The 18,488-nt window shown below is 29.1% G+C and overlaps 3 protein-coding genes across 3 annotated transcripts; 2 read left to right on the top strand and 1 right to left on the bottom strand. All coding sequences in view use genetic code 12, as the record gives it.

Annotated features, from left to right (window-relative positions):
• Positions 1 to 1,496: 1,496 nt before the first annotated feature.
• KGF54_000006 (uncharacterized protein) lies at positions 1,497 to 5,858 on the top strand (the record flags this gene model as incomplete). The annotated part of the gene is made up of 1 exon (XM_051766529.1): positions 1,497 to 5,858. One exon carries the CDS (start codon positions 1,497 to 1,499, stop codon positions 5,856 to 5,858), a length of 4,362 nt encoding a protein of 1,453 aa, XP_051622621.1.
• A 3,015-nt stretch (positions 5,859 to 8,873) lies between these two features.
• On the top strand, positions 8,874 to 13,224 carry KGF54_000005 (uncharacterized protein; the record flags this gene model as incomplete). Its single annotated transcript, XM_051765758.1, has 4 exons — positions 8,874 to 9,360; positions 9,417 to 9,804; positions 9,935 to 11,839; positions 12,060 to 13,224. 4 exons carry the CDS (start codon positions 8,874 to 8,876, stop codon positions 13,222 to 13,224), a joined length of 3,945 nt encoding a protein of 1,314 aa, XP_051622620.1.
• Positions 13,225 to 15,581: 2,357 nt separating this feature from the next.
• Positions 15,582 to 18,488, bottom strand: KGF54_000004 (uncharacterized protein; the record flags this gene model as incomplete). Its single annotated transcript, XM_051764649.1, has 1 exon — positions 15,582 to 18,488. A coding segment is annotated over one exon (2,907 nt), but the record flags the coding sequence as incomplete, so codon positions are not given.

The raw sequence follows: 18,488 nt of genomic DNA, 5'->3' as shown, positions 1-18,488 counted from the left end.
TCAAGACTTAACTCCATTGGATATGCAAAAATTTATTATTTTTCTATAAATAGAATTTATGAAACACAACTTTTAAGTAAACGGCTTTTTTTTTGGACAATTTTACGAGAGAAATTTTAATTACAAAATCAAAATTCCGTTTACTTCCTGTTACAACTTATGTTCAAGATTTAAGTAAATAAATTGTAATGAAAATTCCGTAATTCTATACTAATTCGGTCAATTTTGTAGAATGGCGAAGTTAATAAATATTTAGATCCCCGTATTTTAAACTCCTTATCCCATCTTGTCATTTAATTTTATACAAACGTCCCTTTCTTTAATTGCTTTCTCTCAATAAGTTTAAACAGTATCTTTCAATTTGGTACTTTTACATTATTTCTCTTCTATAACCTCTGACTTCTTGATATAAGTAAAATTCATTGAAGCTGAAGAGTAAGAGTTTGTGCTTTTATTAATGTTTTTTTTTTTTAGATCAATGACTAATAAAAACAAACAAAATAAAACAAAACAAAACTATTAATCAGATATTAAAAAGGGTTTGAGTATTTTGAAGAACAATAATGACTTATTTAACAAATGTAAATAATAGTAGATAACTAAAAGCCAATTTTGTAGAATGGCAAAAGTAATTTAGTCTATATAATTTTTTTCAAAATAAAATTGATGCAAAATTTCTATGTATATTATACGGAGTTTAGTTGCAAAAATTTAAATAGAAATTTTTTAAACTTAACTAAAATAGGCTGGGAAGATTTATCGAATAAGCTGGTCAATATTAATAATAAGTAGCATGAAAGTCAATCACAATTGTATTAAATTGTTGATTACCTATTACTTCAATATGAATATATTAATGAATAGTTCATAAGTTTTGCTATATTGGTAAATACAAATTTAGAATTAATTCCGTAGTACTTTAAAGTTCCGTTTGTAGAATGAAAATTTAAAACTATGTACGCAACAAATTTAAGTTAAATGATTACAAGGATTACCAAAAATTTAACAATAAGGTCAGTAATATGGAATATGGACTACAATATCTAACGTTAAAATTCTATAATTTTAGATGGATTTTAGAGAATGATTAAATGTATGATTAAACCGTATAAAATTCCATACTTTTAGTTAAATTCCATAATATGCAAATTGCATTAAATTATTATATTTTTTAATAATAATAAAACTCATGCCGTTCCACTTATGAATTGATCTTTGCATTTTATAATTTAGATGATTTTATATTAAATTTATAAAGATATTGTTATTATAAATATCATGATGATTATTCAGGTTTCTGATCAATTTTCATTGAAAAATTTTCAGGTTTAATTAAAATATTACAATATTCAATTATATATTACTATACATTGAACAATTAGAGATCAAGAAAAGAGATCAACAAATTTATTTATTAATAATAATCAATAGAAACAAAACTACTTTAGATCATATCACCGAGACAGAAGCTTTAGATTCAATTGCATATTAACAAAATGGACGATACAAGTTCATTAGAATTTGGTGATAATTTATACAAACCACAAAGGAGACTATTAACATTTTTATTCAAACATTTGAATTATCCAATACCAAGTGATAATGAAAGAAAATTACATCCAAGACAAGCAAGTAATTTTATTTTTAAAATTTTCTTTTGGTGGGCAACTCCATTAATGACAGTTGGATATACAAGAACTTTACAACCAAATGATTTATGGATTTTAACTGATGATTTAAAATTAGAAAGTAATTATGAAATCTTTGATATGTATCTTGATATGGAAATTGCAAGAGCTTCAATGGCTCATATTGAACAAAAATGTAAAGAAAGAGGCGAAACAATTGAGAATTCATCAGTACTGAGAGAAGAAGATTTAAAAGATTTTAAATTAACTGCTAAAAATATTGCTATTGTTATTTTTCTAACATTAAAAAGAGATATCATAAAAAGTGTTATAATAGCAGTTATTGCATTAACATGTTGGGCTGTTGTACCATTATTAACTAAACGTTTAATTAATTTTGTTGAAGAAAAAACTTTAGGAATTGTATCAAAAGTAGGGAAAGGTATTGGATTTTCATTTGGAGTTGTTGCTATAATGTTTTTAAGTACTATTTTATTCAATCATTTTATGTATATTGGATCAGTTATGGGTGCAAAAGTTAAAGCTATTTTAACAAAAGCTATACTAGATAAATCATTTAAATTGAATGCCGAATCAAGACATAGATTCCCTCAAGGTAAAATCACAAGTTTGATAACTACTGATTTATCAAGAATTGAAATTGCATGTTTATTGCAACCTTTGTTGATATGTTTACCCGTTCCAATTATTATTGCCATAGTTATTTTAATTGTAAATATTAAAGTCTCAGCTGTTATTGGTATTGTTGTTTTCGTTTTATTTTTGGGTGTAATTTCAATTGGTGCTAAAAAATTATTCGAATATAGAGACATTGTTAGTAAAATAACAGATAAAAGAGTTAATTTAATGAAAGAAATATTAAATAATTTAAAAATGATCAAATATTATTCATGGGAACATCCTTATCATAGAAATATAATGAAAGTAAGAGGTGAAGAAATTGATCTTATATTAAAAATTCAAACATTAAGAAACATTATCTTTTCATTAGCAATGACATTAACCGGTATATGTGCAATGATTGCTTTTATTATTTTATATGCTATTCAAGGTTCAACTTCTAGTCCAGCTACTATGTTTTCGTCAGTTACGTCTTTTGAAATTTTAGGAATGATGGTTTTTTTCATACCTCAAGTATTGTCAACTACTGTGGATATGGTGAATGGGTTTAAAAGAATTGGTGCGTTATTAGCAGCTCCAGAAGATCAAAAGTACGAAGGATATCATCAGGTAGAAGATAAAAGTAACGACGACGCAGTGATATTATCTGATGCTACTTTCAAATGGGATGTTTTCAGTGATGATGAAGAAGATGAAGATGAAGATGATGAAGAGAAAAAGAAAGAGAAAAAGGAGAAAGAGAGATTGGAAAAGAAAGCTAACAAAAAGCATTGGTGGAAATCATCAAAATCCAAAAAAAGTGATAAAGCGAGTGAAGTTGTTAAATTGGAGAAACTCGAGTCAAGAACCTCCAACAAGAAAAATAAAGATGATGAAAATGATGAAGAAAGTGTAAATTTCACTGGATTCAATGATCTTAATTTAGAAATAAAGAAGGGAGAATTTGTAGTAATCACTGGTGTAATTGGATCAGGTAAAACTTCATTATTAAATGCGATAGCCGGATTTATGAGATGTGATACTGGTACGATAGATATAAATGGTTCCTTAGTCTTATGTGGTACACCATGGATTCAAAACAATACTATTAGAGAAAATATCACATTTGGTACACCATTTGATCAAAAATTTTATGATGAAACTATTTATGCATGTGCATTAAATGTTGATATAAATAATTTAGAAGGTGGTGATTATACAGAAGTTGGTGAAAAAGGAATAACATTATCAGGAGGTCAAAAGGCAAGAATTAATTTAGCTAGAGCTGTTTATGCTGATAAAGATATTATATTGATGGATGATGTATTAAGTGCTGTTGATGCTCGTGTTGGCAAACATATCTTGAGTCATTGTTTATTGGGTATTTTGAAAGAAAAAACAAGAGTCTTGGCAACTCATCAATTATCATTGATAGGTCAAGCTGATAGAATTATATTTTTAAATGGTGATGGAAGTATAAATATTGGACAAATGGATGATTTATTAGAAACCAACACAGAATTTAATAATTTAATGAAACATAGTAAATTTGAAGCTGAAGAAAAAGAAGACGAAGTAGAAGATTCAGTTGAAGAAATTGTTGAAGAAATAGATTTAGGTAGTGAAAAAGGTAAATCATTAGTTCCAAAATATTCTCATAGAAGACAAGATTCAACTCAAGAATTAACTAGAAGAAGAACTAATATAGAATTGATTTCATCTAATGAAGATGAAGAATATAAAGATTACAACCATAACAAAGATAAATCAAAGGGTAAAATTATAACAGAAGAAGAAAGAGCAATTAATAGTATCAAATGGGATATTTATAGTAACTATTTGAAATATGGTTCTGGATTTTTAAAACCAATTGGATTCAGTATTGTATTTGTTATATTATTAACCCTTTCAACATTCCTTGAAATTTTTACAAATACTTGGTTATCATTTTGGGTTGCACAAAAATTCCCACATAGATCAAATGGATTTTATATTGGACTTTATGTTATGTTTAATATTTTATGGGTTGTCATGTTAACTTGTACTTTTATATTTTTAGTCACTGGTACTACAATCTCATCAAAGAACTTGAACATATTGGCTATTAATAGAGTATTACATGCACCAATGGCATTTATGGATATTACACCAATGGGAAGAATCTTGAATAGGTTCACTAAAGATACAGATGCATTAGATAATGAAATTACTGAGAATATGAAAATGTTTTTCCAATCCATTGCTAAAATGATTGGTGTATTTGTATTATTAATTATTTATTTACCTTGGTTTGCTTGTGCATTACCTATTATATTTATTTTATTTTTTTGTATTGCTAATTTTTATCAAGCTTCAAATAGAGAAGTTAAGAGATTAGAAGCTATTTTAAGATCATTTGTTTATAATAATGTTACTGAAGTATTAAGTGGGATGAACACCATTAAGGCGTTCAATGAACAAAATAGATTTGCTTTGTTAAGTAATGATTTGTTGAACAAGGCAAATGAAGCTACTTTTACCGTTAATGCTAATCAAAGATGGTTAGGTATTCAATTAGATATGTTAGCAAATGGTGTTTTGTTGCTTGTTTCATTACTCTGTGTGAACAGAGTGTTTCATATAAATGCAGCTGCCGTGGGATTATTAATGACTTATACTTTACAAGTTACTGGTGAATTAAATAATTTAGTTAGAACTTTTACACAAGTTGAAAATGATATGAATTCAGTTGAAAGAATTATTCATTACGCGTTGAATTTAGATCAAGAAGCTGGTTATGATTCTGGTAAGATAACTACTTCAAATTGGCCTGGTGATGGATCAATTGAATTTCAACAAGTTAATATGAAATATAGACCTGGATTACCATTAGTTTTAAAAGATTTATCCTTACAAATAAAACCACAGGAGAAGATTGGAATATGTGGAAGAACAGGAGCTGGTAAATCTTCAATCATGACTGCATTATACAGATTATCAGAATTAGATTCAGGTAAAATTTTAATAGATGGTGTTGATATTTCTTCACTAAACCTTAATGAATTAAGATCTCAATTATCGATCATACCACAAGATCCTGTATTGTTTAATGGTACTATCAGATCCAATTTAGATCCATTCAAAGAAAAAAATGATGAAGTATTATGGGAATCTTTAAGAAGATCCGGTTTATTGACTACTGAAGAAATTTCAAAAGCTAAACTTATACCAAAAGATGCTGAAGAATTACCAAAATTTCATTTATATCAATCAGTTGAAGATGAAGGTGAAAATTTTTCATTAGGAGAAAGACAATTGATATCATTTGCAAGAGCATTAGTTCGTGATTCATCAATATTATTCTTAGATGAAGCTACTTCAAGTATAGATATTAGTGCTGATAAATTAATTCAAGAAACCATACGATCAGAGTTCAAGGAGAAGACAATTTTAACCATTGCTCATAGATTACATACAATTATTAATTATGATAAGATATTGGTAATGGATAAAGGAACTTTAAAAGAATTTGATACTCCATGGAATTTGTTTAATGCTGAAGGGTCAGTTTTTAGGGAGATGTGTGAAAAATCAAACATTGTTGCTGAGGACTTTGAGAAGAGAGGTTGATTTTTGGTTTTTATTTCAAAATAGATTTAGTTTATAGAATTTAATATATTTATTAGTATTTATTCAACTGTTCTTACTTATCGTTTTATGAACTTTGCTTTATTCGTAGGTACACTTTCAAGCAGTTAAGGATTTTAAATTATTAATTTCAAACTTAGTTAAATCAATGACTATTACTTTGCTGCTAGATTTAGTGCTCTGGATCAACTTGGCCATTTTATTACAAATTACTTCTAAGTCAACATTGTAGGATATAGGCTTTATAGTTCCGCTCACGCGTATTAGTAGTCAACTATGATGTCTAAACATTAGAATATTCACAAAAGATACGTATGAATTGGACCAATAAATAATGTAATTAGAGATTTAAGCAAAACTCAATTGCAAATGAGTTTTTATTGAGGCTAGCCAGGTAAAATTGAGCCTGTTTTAGGTGAATTAAAGTCTATATAGTAATAGCTTTTACCCAAAAAACATTACTTTTTCTATTTTGCAGCTAAAGATTAGCATAACAATTATTTTGCAGTCATATATGCGCAGATCAATTTTTAAATATTTTGGATACTTTGTACTCCTATTTCTTCTCCAATTGATCACCAGCTTCTACTTTTATTCCTACTACTTTTATCCATACTACTTTTATCCATACAAATGTAGAACTATTTATTTATTTATTTACTAACTTCAGAATTCAAGTTCATTATCAATTGAGAACTTTTTGTGAGACATTTCACCCACTCAAGTATGGGAATTACCTGAGTTGAATACCTGAGACTTTTTTCCAACCCAATGGACAAATTGATGATTTTATCCAACTTGAGAACCAACCTTTGGAGACAAACTTAACTAATTGACTGGATTATGATTTAAATTAGACACTATATTGAAGCAAGTGAGATATTAGGTGCTTTGAATAATTGACTGACAACCTATTTTGAGTTTTGCACTTGTGATACATGACTGCAAAGAGGCAGGCTACTTGGTGGAGATGGGTAGTTGACTTTGATTTAATTTTGATTTGGCTCATTTCATAACATCATGTTGAATTCAATGCAATGGTTAAGACTTGAAATAGAAAAAGAACCTAAGAAAAGTTAGACACAGACAGGCCCCAATACAGCTAGTTCTCAACCAACAGTGAATTAAAAAGGTCAACAAGATCGAAAAACAAGCTTAAATTACCCTATCTAGAACTCTAAGCTTGAAATTTATGACATGAAAATACAGATATGTTTCACAGGATGCTACCGTATAATTTAAGTATATTTTGCACCCAAAAAAGTGCAAATATAACGATCTCAAACTTTGAATAACACCAAAATTGAGTAAAAACTGACAAGCAAAACTTCTTCAGCCCATAAAAAAGCCACTCAATACTGAAGTTGATATATCATTGTTCACATGTCTTGATATAAGTTGCTGCTGCTTATGACAAAAATAGACTTGAATAAATGTGAAATTTCAGCACACTAGAGCAGTTGGAGTTACATTATTCAGCAGCCAGTGGAGCCACAGAAACTTAATTACTATGACGTACCCTGAAAAATTCTCAATTGGGGAAGATTACAGCTGTCAACAAATTATTGTTGCAAAGTTAATTAACATGTACCAGCAGAGCTTTAGCACTTGCATAATTTAATACAAATATGTGCTTTAGTGATGCATACATGTTACCTATTGGTTCTTGATGGTACTCAGAGTTCTCAATATGGCTAGAAAGTCTGTAAATCTACCCCCCTAAAAAATTTGAGGGTTTTCCAATTTGCGCCTGGACATTTCACTTTTTTTTCTTCAAATCTTTTTATTGCATTTGCGAACACCCTTACTGTTCTTCATTTTGATGCACGACGTCTTATTAATGAAACACCTCTGGTTGTTGAGATAATTAGCAATCCGTCTATCTCACTCAAATTAGCAGCTGCGGCTCTGGAATTAGCTTCAAAAAAGATTCTTGAGTCAACTAGCTCAAATCACTAGTCAGATTGCTTTTGTAGTCTGGGAGATATAGGCCAGTTTTAGAAGATGCCATACAAAGTTGAAATAACACAAAACCGGATTTATAGCTCCTTTCACGTGCCTGACTGTTAAGCTCATTCATAATTCATCAATTTACGATCAGAAAGCACCTATCGAATGAGCATTATTCAAGACTCCAAACAGTTGGCTTATATTAGTGCTGCAATCAATTAAAAGATCAATAATGTAAGCTGGCAAAAGTAATTTTATAATTAGTTTCAAAAAATCCATGTGATACAGAGTACAGTTTTAATGCAAGGTTTAATTAAGACTGTTTTTAAATTCATTCAAGAAACAAATAGATGCTTATTTAGTAATCTAGTCAATGTTAACACTTTTTGGTTATTTAATACTTGTTGTTCACTGTACTATACTAAAGATTATTTAATAACTAATATCAACAAAAATCATTTAAATATTGAGATTAATTCCGAAAGAAATTTAAAAATTCCGTTTATTATTTTATCTGATATACAAAAGAAATACAAAATTATTATAATTCGACTGCTATTATTATAACTAGAACTTATTATACACGTTACTCAATTCGTGATGATAGAAATGTTTCGATTGAGTTCTTTTTAAGTGGTAAAATGGATAATGAATATTAAAAGTGGAAGAATTTTGAATGAGATATCAATAATAGATTTGAACAGCATCAATTTATTATATTCAGCAAATGGTGTTGATTTTATATTAGTTCAAAATGTGAATCAGAAATTAATGTCGCTCCACTATTTAGTATAACATTACCTTGCATTATTTTTGAAAAGAAAGGTTTAATAAACAAATTTCATAATGATTGTTCATATTTATTCATAAGTTAACACATTTATCAAATTAATAAGATTAGTAACAGTAATTTACCGGATATCTTCAAATTACTTGAACTAACGCTTTTCAACAGGGATTAATATAAAAGTAACAAATCTACTGATTGTGCCCTAACTGAAATAACACTGCCTCAATTCATATCACCAAGACAAATCATTATTTAGAATGGATGAAGTAAGTTTATTAGAAGCTGGAGATAATTCATATAAACCTCAAAAAAGGTTATTGTCTTTTTTATTTAAACATTTAAATTATCCAATTCCCAGTGAAAATGAAAGAAAACTACATCCAAGAAAAGCAACTAATTTTATGTCCAAAATTTTTTTTTGGTGGGTAACTCCATTATTGGCAATTGGATATACAAGAACTTTGCAACCAAATGATTTATGGATTTTAACTGATGATTTAAAAGTAGAAAGCAACTATGAGAATTTTCAAATGTATCTTGATATGGAAATTGCAAGAGCTTCAATGGCTCATATTGAACAAAAATGTAGAGAAAGGGATGAAACAGTTAAGAATTCTTCAGTACTGAAAGAGGAAGACTTAAAAGATTTTAAATTAACTCCTAAAAATATTGCAATTGTTATGTTTTTAACTTTAAAGAGAGAGATCATTATAAGTGTTTTCAGTGCACTCATATCATTCATTTGTTGGGCTGTAGTACCATTGATAACTAAGTATTTGAAAAATTTGTTGAAGAGAAAGCTTTAGGAACTGTATCGAAGGTTGGTGAGGGTATTGGGCTCTCATTTGGAGTTGTTACTATGATGTTTTTAAGTACTGTTTTTTTTAATCATTATATGTATATTGGATCAGTTATGGGTGCAAAAGTTAAAGCTATTTTAACAAAAGCTATATTAGATAAATCATTTAAATTGAATGCTGAGTCAAGACATAAATTCCCTCAAGGTAAAATCACAAGTTTGATAACTACTGATTTATCAAGAATTGAAATCGCATGTATGTTCCAACCTTTGTTGATATGTTTACCTGTTCCAATTATTATTGCATTGGCTATTTTAATTGTGAATATAAAAGTGTCAGGTGTTATTGGTGTCGTTATATGTGTTGTTCTTGGGGATAATTTCAATCGGTGCCAAAAAATTATTTGAATATAGAGATACTGTCAGTAAAATCACTGACAAAAGGGTCAATATAATGAAGGAAATATTAAATAATTTAAAAATGATCAAATATTATTCATGGGAACATCCATATCATAGAAAAATCATGGAGGTAAGAGGTGAAGAAATTGGTTTCATTTTAAAAATTCAAACTATAAGAAATGTTGTATTTTCATTAGCGATGACGTTGACTGGTATATGCGCAATGATTGCTTTTATAATCTTGTATGCTATTCAAGGTTCAACCGGTTCTGCTGCAACAATATTTTCGTCTGTTTCTACTTTTGAGATTTTAGGAATGATGGTTTTTTTCATACCTTTAATACTAGCAACTACTGTAGATATGGTGAATGGGTTTAAAAGAATCGGTAAGTTTTTGACAGCTCCTGAGGTCCAAAGATATGGAGGATATCACTTAATAGATAATGAGAATAGCGATGATTCAATAACATTAACTGATGCGACTTTTAAATGGGATGTTTTCAGTGATGATGAAGAGGATGAAGATGATGAAGATAGAAAAAAAGAAAGAAAGGAAAAGGAAAAATTGGAAAAGAAAGCCAACAAAAAGCTCTGGCGGAATACTTCAAAATTGAAAAAGATTGCTAAAGAAAGTGAAATTGAAAGACCAGTGAAACTTGAGTCAAGAACTTCAGGAAATTCAATTAAAATGAAGGCAGGAGATGAAAAAGACAAAGTAAGTGTTGATCATTTAGGTTTTAATGATCTTAATTTAAAAATTAGAAAGGGAGAATTCGTAGTAATCACTGGTGTTGTTGGATCGGGTAAAACTTCATTGTTAAATGCGATAGCTGGCTTTATGAGATGTGATTCTGGTACGATAGATATAAATGGTTCCTTAGTTTTGTGTGGTACACCATGGACTCAAAACAATACAATCAGAGAAAATATAACATTTGGTACACCATTTGATCAAAAATTTTATGATGAAACTATTTATGCATGTGCTTTAAATGTTGATATAAATAATGTGGAAGGTGGTGATTATACAGAAGTTGGTGAAAAAGGAATAACATTATCAGGTGGTCAAAAAGCAAGAATTAATTTAGCTAGAGCTGTTTATGCTGATAAAGATATTATATTGATGGATGATGTATTAAGTGCTGTTGATGCTCGTGTTGGCAAACATATCTTGAGTCATTGTTTATTGGGTATTTTGAAAGAAAAAACAAGAGTCTTGGCAACTCATCAATTATCATTGATAGGTCAAGCTGATAGAATAATCTTTCTTAATGGTGACGGAAGTATAAATATTGGGCAAATGGATGACTTATTAAAAACAAATGCTGAGTTCGATAAGTTGATGAAACATAGAAAATTAGAAGCTGAGGAGAAAGAAGAGGTAGAGAATTTAGTTGAGGAAATTGATTCAGGGAATTTAAATGAGAAAGGTTATAGCTCCATTTCTGAATATTCTCCTGTTAGTCATGATCCAACTCAAGAACTAAATAGAAGAATTAATCTGCAAAATAAATCATCTAATGAGGATGAAGAGTATAAAGATTACAAATTAAATAAAGACAAGTCAAAGGGAAAAATCATTGAACAAGAAGAGAGAGCAATAAACAGTATCAAATGGAATGTTTATAGCAATTACATCAAATATGGATCCGGATATCTAACATCTGCTGGATTTAGTATCACATTTGCAATATTATTGGCCTTATCTACATTTCTTGAAATTTTCACAAATACTTGGTTATCGTTTTGGATTGCACAAAAATTCCCAGGAAGAACAAATGGGTTTTACATTGGGCTTTATGTTATGTTTAACGTCTTGTGGGTCATAATGTTAACCTTCACATTCATTTTCCTAGTTACTGGTACAACTATTTCATCAAAGAATTTAAACATATTGGCTATAAACAGGGTCTTACATGCACCTATGGCATTTATGGATGTTACACCAATTGGGAGAATTTTAAACAGGTTCACTAAAGACACTGATGCTTTAGATAATGAAATTACGGAGAATATGAAGATGTTTTTTCAAGCATTCGCTAAAATGATTGGTATTCTTGTTTTGCTAATAATATATTTGCCTTGGTTTGCATTGGCATTACCGATTCTATTTGTTTCGTTTATTTGTCTTGCTAACTTTTATCAAGCTTCCAATCGAGAAGTTAAACGATTAGAAGCTATTTTGAGATCTTTTGTTTATAATGATGTTAATGAAATACTAAGTGGTGTGAGTACCATTAAGGCATTTAATGGACAAGAAAGATTTGGTTTTACTGAGTAATGATTTATTGAATCGAGCAAATGAAGCTACCTATGTTGTTAATGCTAATCAAAGATGGTTAGGTATTCACTTGGATATATTAGCAAATGCTGTCTTGTTAATAGTTTCATTACTTTGTGTTAATAGAGTGTTTCATATTAATGCAGCTGCTGTTGGGTTATTAATGAATTATACTTTACAAGTTACTGGTGAATTAGATAATTTAATTAGAACATTCACACAACTTGAAAATGATATGAATTCAGTTGAAAGAATTATTCATTACGCGTTGAATTTAGATCAAGAAGCTGGTTATGATTCTGGTAAGATAACTACTTCAAATTGGCCTGGTGATGGATCAATTGAATTTCAACAAGTTAATATGAAATATAGACCTGGATTACCTTTGGTTTTGAAAGATCTTTCCTTACAAATTAAACCACAGGAGAAGATTGGAATATGTGGAAGAACAGGTGCTGGTAAATCATCCATAATGACTGCATTATACAGATTATCAGAATTAGATTCAGGAAAAATTTTAATCGATGGTGCTGATATATCTTTACTAAATCTTAATGAATTGAGATCTCATTTATCTATCATTCCACAAGATCCTGTATTGTTTAATGGTACTATCAGATCTAATTTAGATCCATTCAAAGAAAAAAATGATGAAGTATTATGGGAATCTTTAAGAAGATCGGGTTTATTAACTACTGAAGAAATTTCAAAAGCTAAACTCATACCAAAAGATGCAGAAGAATTACCAAAATTCCATTTATATCAATCAGTAGAAGATGAAGGTGAGAATTTTTCATTAGGAGAAAGACAATTGATTTCATTTGCAAGAGCATTAGTTCGTGATTCATCAATATTATTCTTAGATGAAGCTACCTCCAGTATAGATATTTCAGCAGATAAATTAATTCAAGAAACTATACGATCAGAGTTTAAGGAGAAGACAATATTAACTATTGCTCATAGACTACATACAATTATTAATTATGATAAAATATTGGTAATGGATAAAGGAACGTTAAAAGAATTTGATACTCCTTGGAATTTGTTTAATGCTGAAGGGTCTGTTTTTAGGGAAATGTGTGATAAGTCTAATATTGTTGCTGAGGATTTTGAGAAGAGAGGTTGATTTTTGGTTTTTATTTCAAAATAGATTTAGTTTATAGAATTTAATATATTTATTAGTATTTATTCAACTGTTCTTACTTATCTTTTTATAAGCTTTGCTTTATTCGTATGTACACTTCTAAGTGGCTAAAGGTTTAACAAATTTAGATCCGAACTCTGAAAAGTATGTTGCTTTGCTGTTAGCTTTAGTGCTCTGGATCATCATGGAACTTTTGTTACAATTTACATTTAAGTCAACATTATAGTATAGGCTTTATAGCTCCGCTCACGTGTATTAGTATTCAACTATTGAGTCTAAACATTGCAAATACGTATAAAATGGATCAACAAATAAGGTAGTCAGGGATTTAAGCAAAATGGAAAGGCAAATGAGTTTCAAGTGGGGCTATCTCTGCTTAAGTTGAACCTGTTTTAGGTAGACTAAAGTCTATATGGTAATAACTTGTACCCGAAATACACTACTTTTTCTATTTTGCAGCTAAAGATTAGCATAACAATTATTTTGCAGTCATATATGCAGATCAAATTTTTAAATATTTTGGATATTTAGTACTCCTTTTTCTTCTCCAATTGATCACCAACTTCTACTTTTATTCATACTACTTTTATCCATATTACTTTTAATCATACTACTTTTATCCATACAAATGTAGAACTATTTATTTATTTATTTACTAACTTCAGATTTCTAGTTCATTATCAATTGAGAATTATTTGTGAGACATTTCACCCACTCAAGTATGAGAATTACCTGAGTTGACTACCTGAGACGTTTTTCCAACCCAATGGACAAATAAATGATATCATTAGACGTGAGACCCAACCTTTGGAGACAAACTTAACTAAATGACTGGACTATGATTTAGATTAGACACTGGAGTGAAGCAAATGAAGCAAGTTAGATATTTGGTGCTTTGGATAATTGACTGACAATCCTTTTTGGCTTTGAAGCTTGAGATACATGAATGTGAGTAGGCAGGTTGTCTGGTAGAGATAGATATTTGATCTTAAATTATCTTTGATTGAGTTCATTTCACATTATCACGAAAATACAAGGCAATTGAGAAGACTAAAGATAGCCCAAAAAACTGAGAAAATTAGAAACAAACTAGCTCCAATCCGACTTTAAACTAGCGGCTAATAAATGGAAAAAGGTCAATAAGATTGAAAAGCGGGCCAAAACCACCCTGAACATTCTTTATTCAGAAATAGACAGCTTAAAGTTTATAACATGAACATACAAATATGTTTCAAAAACCGCTACCATGTATTTCAAATTTGTACATTTTGCACGCCAAAAAGTTGCAAATATAAACATATAAGAACTTAGATACACCAAAAAAAAGTCCAAACCAACATGCATAAGTACTTAATAATATCCATTTTGACAATTAAACCTATTCAATATTGGGATTCATACTCAATTGCTTACATCCATTTAACAAATTTGTGACTATTGATTCTTGGGAATTCAATTGGGTACGATTTTAAGTACTACCTTAAAGCTAAAATAGACTTCAGTAAATCTGACAAATCAGCACACTAACTGAAGTCACAATAATTAACAACAGCTGAACCATAAATACTCAGTGATAATAATGTACCCTAAAATCCTCAAATGGGGGAGTTTACAGCTGTCATCAAGTTATTGTTGCAAAATTAATTAACATGTACTAGCAGAGCTTCAGCAATTACATAATTTAATACAAATATGAGCTTTAGTGATGGATACATGTTGCCTATTGGTTCTTGATGGTACTTCGAGTTCTCAATATGGCTAAAAAGTCTGTAGATCTACCCCCTAAAAAATTTGAGGGTTTTTCAATTTGCGCCTGGACATTTCACTTTTTTTTCTTCAAATCCTTTTATTGCATTTACGAATAGCCTTACCGTTCTTCATTTTAATGCACGACGTCTTATTAATGAAACTCCTCTGGTTGTTGAGATATTTAACAAAACGTCTAACTCACTCAAATTAGCAGCTACGGCTCTGGAATTAACTCCAAAAAAGATTCTTGAGTCAACTAGCTCAAATCACAAGTCAAATTGTGGATAGCTTCTGTAGTCTGGGAGAAAAAGGCCAGTTTTAGAAGATGCCATGTTCAAAGTTAAAATAACACAAAACCGGATTTAAAGCTCCTTTCACATGCCTGTCTCTACAACTCATTCATAATTTATCAATTCGTAGAGCATCGGCTGTTTTAAACCATATAATTTACAACAAGATACCTAATTAATTTACAAATAATATATGAAAAGTAAGTTCTTAAGTGTATTAATATATATATATATATAAAGTTTATCACAACAACTCATTCACCATTAGACCAATAATCAGCATTTCATAAATTTCAAGTTTCAAGGGCTTTGACTAGTTTTTCTTCTAGATAAAATTCTTAAAAACTCCTTTTTAGTATAAACAGGTAATTGTTCACATTTTTTAATGAATTTGTCTAAAGACAAGTCTTTTCTTTTTAAATATTGATCAAAAATTGAAGCTAGTTCATAAACTATATTATTATCAATGATTTGTTCAATTTTCATATTCTGATATTTTTCATCCATTCCTGGTAATACATCTTCAATTAATTCAATTATTAATTTATGTCTGTTATAAAATTGAAAATCAACTATAGTTTTAATCCAACCAATTCCATTATACTTATTATTTCTTTTTACAATTAGTGACCATTCTTCAACTACTTGAGTTATTGTTTCAATGTTTCTATTCATTACAAATTTGGGGATTGTATCATTTGTTTCTGGCAAAATTTCCAATTTTTGACGTTTACTAATAGTTGACTCTTTATCTCCAATACTTTTATGATGTGGTAAGTAATTCTTATTTGATCTAATTTGAGTTTCGTCATCTTTTTTGTCTTTTGGTTTTGGAAATTCATCATCATTTCCATCTTCGTCATCGTCGTCATCGTCATCATCAAATTCGAAATCATCATCATCGTCTTCGACTCTTGATTCAATTCTATGATACATAACTTTTGAAGACCCTTGAGTTGGCTCATCAATTGTAGTGTGAATTTGTTGAGGTGCTTGTTCTTCATATTGATGTTCAACCACTCTTTGTAATCTATTTTTGTTCTTGTCTTCAATTGATTTATCACCACCTGAACTGCTACTTGTTGTTGAAGTTGTGGATTCAAACACATCTGGTCTTGAACTATATGAATGAAAAACAGGTTTTGGTTTACTTAATAATGGAATTTGTGCAGCTAAACCTTGTTTTCTTCTTGAGGATTTTGTGATTTCACCACTACTTGTTTGATCTGATGATGAAGAACCAACGTTTATTTGATTTAATGGTTCACTTGGATAATTCAACTGTGGTAAACTTGTCTCAGCAGATGAAGTTGAAGCTCCAGATAATGTGTCAGCTCCATTTCTACTTGTACTACTTGAACTACTTGTTTCAACAGCATTAGATGCGTTATTTGTTGGCCCTGACGCGGCAGCAGTTTCAAAACTTGCTTTAGTTTCTTTATCAACAGCAGCTTGACTTGTTTCTACCACATCATCAGTACTTGTAGCAACCCTATTATTTTTTGCACCATATTCTTTTAAAAAATTTTTAACAACATCAATATCTTCAATTGTTTTAGGTAATGCAGGATTTAATTCAACATTCAAATTATGTAATCTGTTAAATCTACTTAAGATCTCTGTTAATTTTTTAGATGAAATAGTTGGAGTTCTTTTAATTATATCTTCAACAAAAAATTTTTGAATTAATTCACCAGTTAAATTAAAATTATCTAAATTTAATTTTTCACTAACAAATAATGCATATCGGTTAAATTCATTTGAATAAATTTTTTTACTCGTTTCAGATAATCCATTTAAAATATTTGTTGTTTCATAATACCCTTTTAATTTTTTAACTAATTCATTATCTTCATCTTCATCATCTTCATATAAAATACTTTTTTCATCAATAATATCTAAATTATCATTTGTTTCATTTTCAGTATTTACATTTGTGATTGGATTTGAAATTGTATTCATATCAGTATTTGAATCTAAAGTATGATGATTGTTGTCTAAAAATTTATTCATCATAAAAATAATATCACCTTCAGAATATTCTAAATCATAAGCTAAACAATTTAATTGATGCAATTTTAATAAACTTGTTCTTAAATTTTTAATCTTATTTTTCTTACTCTTCTTGGTCTCAAATGTTAAAAATCTAGTTAATATCCCTTCTTCTATTAAAAAATCACTTTTACCTTTTCTTGCACAAAATCTGATAAATCTTTTGATATCTGTTGCATAAGATTTGAAGGTATTACCAGTCAAATTTGATAAAATGTCTTGAGTTTTACTATTCTCTAAAACTTCATCATTGAATTTGAGTAAAAGCTTTGATTCTTCTTCTGTAATTCTATGTTTCAAACTTTCGCTTGTCTTGAAAATTTTTGATGGTAAACTTTCGCTAGTATTTGACGAAGAAGATAAGGTTGTTGTTGTTTTGTTTGAATCTTCAAAAGTGGATTGAGTTTGATCTGGGGGTTCAAATTTTGTTTGAGGAGTATTTGATTCTGTTGACGATAGATTGGACTTGTTAACATTTGATGACGAAACTGATGTTGTTGAAGTTGATGTATTTGATTTTGATCGATTAGAATCAATTAAATTAAATAAAGTTGAATTTCCACTTGAATTTCCACTACCCCCACCACTATTTGTACCAGAGTTTCCTTCTTTCAATTTTTGTGGTTGGCTTAATTGATTTGGAGTTAATGGTTGAGGTAATTGTGATTGTTGGGAAACCTGCTGCTGTTGTTGTTGTTGTCCTAATTGTTTTGACATTATACTTTTAATAAAGTTATCTCCCAAATATTCGTCTGGTTGTTGTGATAAATAAACTATTTTATTCATATAAAATAGCTTATTTAAAGGAGATCTAATACTTTTTACAGTATTTTCACTTAAAAATCCTCTTTTATTAATTTCAAATTCAATTAAAGAATTGACTCTATCCAATTTTATTAAAAAGTCATTATGTCCTTGTTTAGCACAAAATCTTATATATCTTTTAATTTGATATAAATATTTTTCTTTTGTTTCAAGTCTCAATTTTGTTAATACTGCTGTTGCGTCTGAATTTTGCATTACTTCATTTTCAAATTTTGAAAGTAATAACTTTTCTTCTTTGGTATGATTGTTATCTCTGAAAGTGAATAGTGTTTCAGGTGCTCTTAATGAAATCAATTGATCATTTGACTCATTTACCCTTGTATCTGACAA

This window comes from Candida jiufengensis, assembly GCF_024610255.1.
Source record: "Candida jiufengensis strain CBS 10846 chromosome Unknown scaffold9, whole genome shotgun sequence".
Classification (NCBI taxonomy): Eukaryota; Fungi; Ascomycota; class Pichiomycetes; order Serinales; family Debaryomycetaceae; genus Lodderomyces; species Lodderomyces jiufengensis.
The sequence above is the reverse complement of the archived record's forward strand: the minus strand, read 5'-3'. Positions and strand labels throughout refer to the sequence as shown.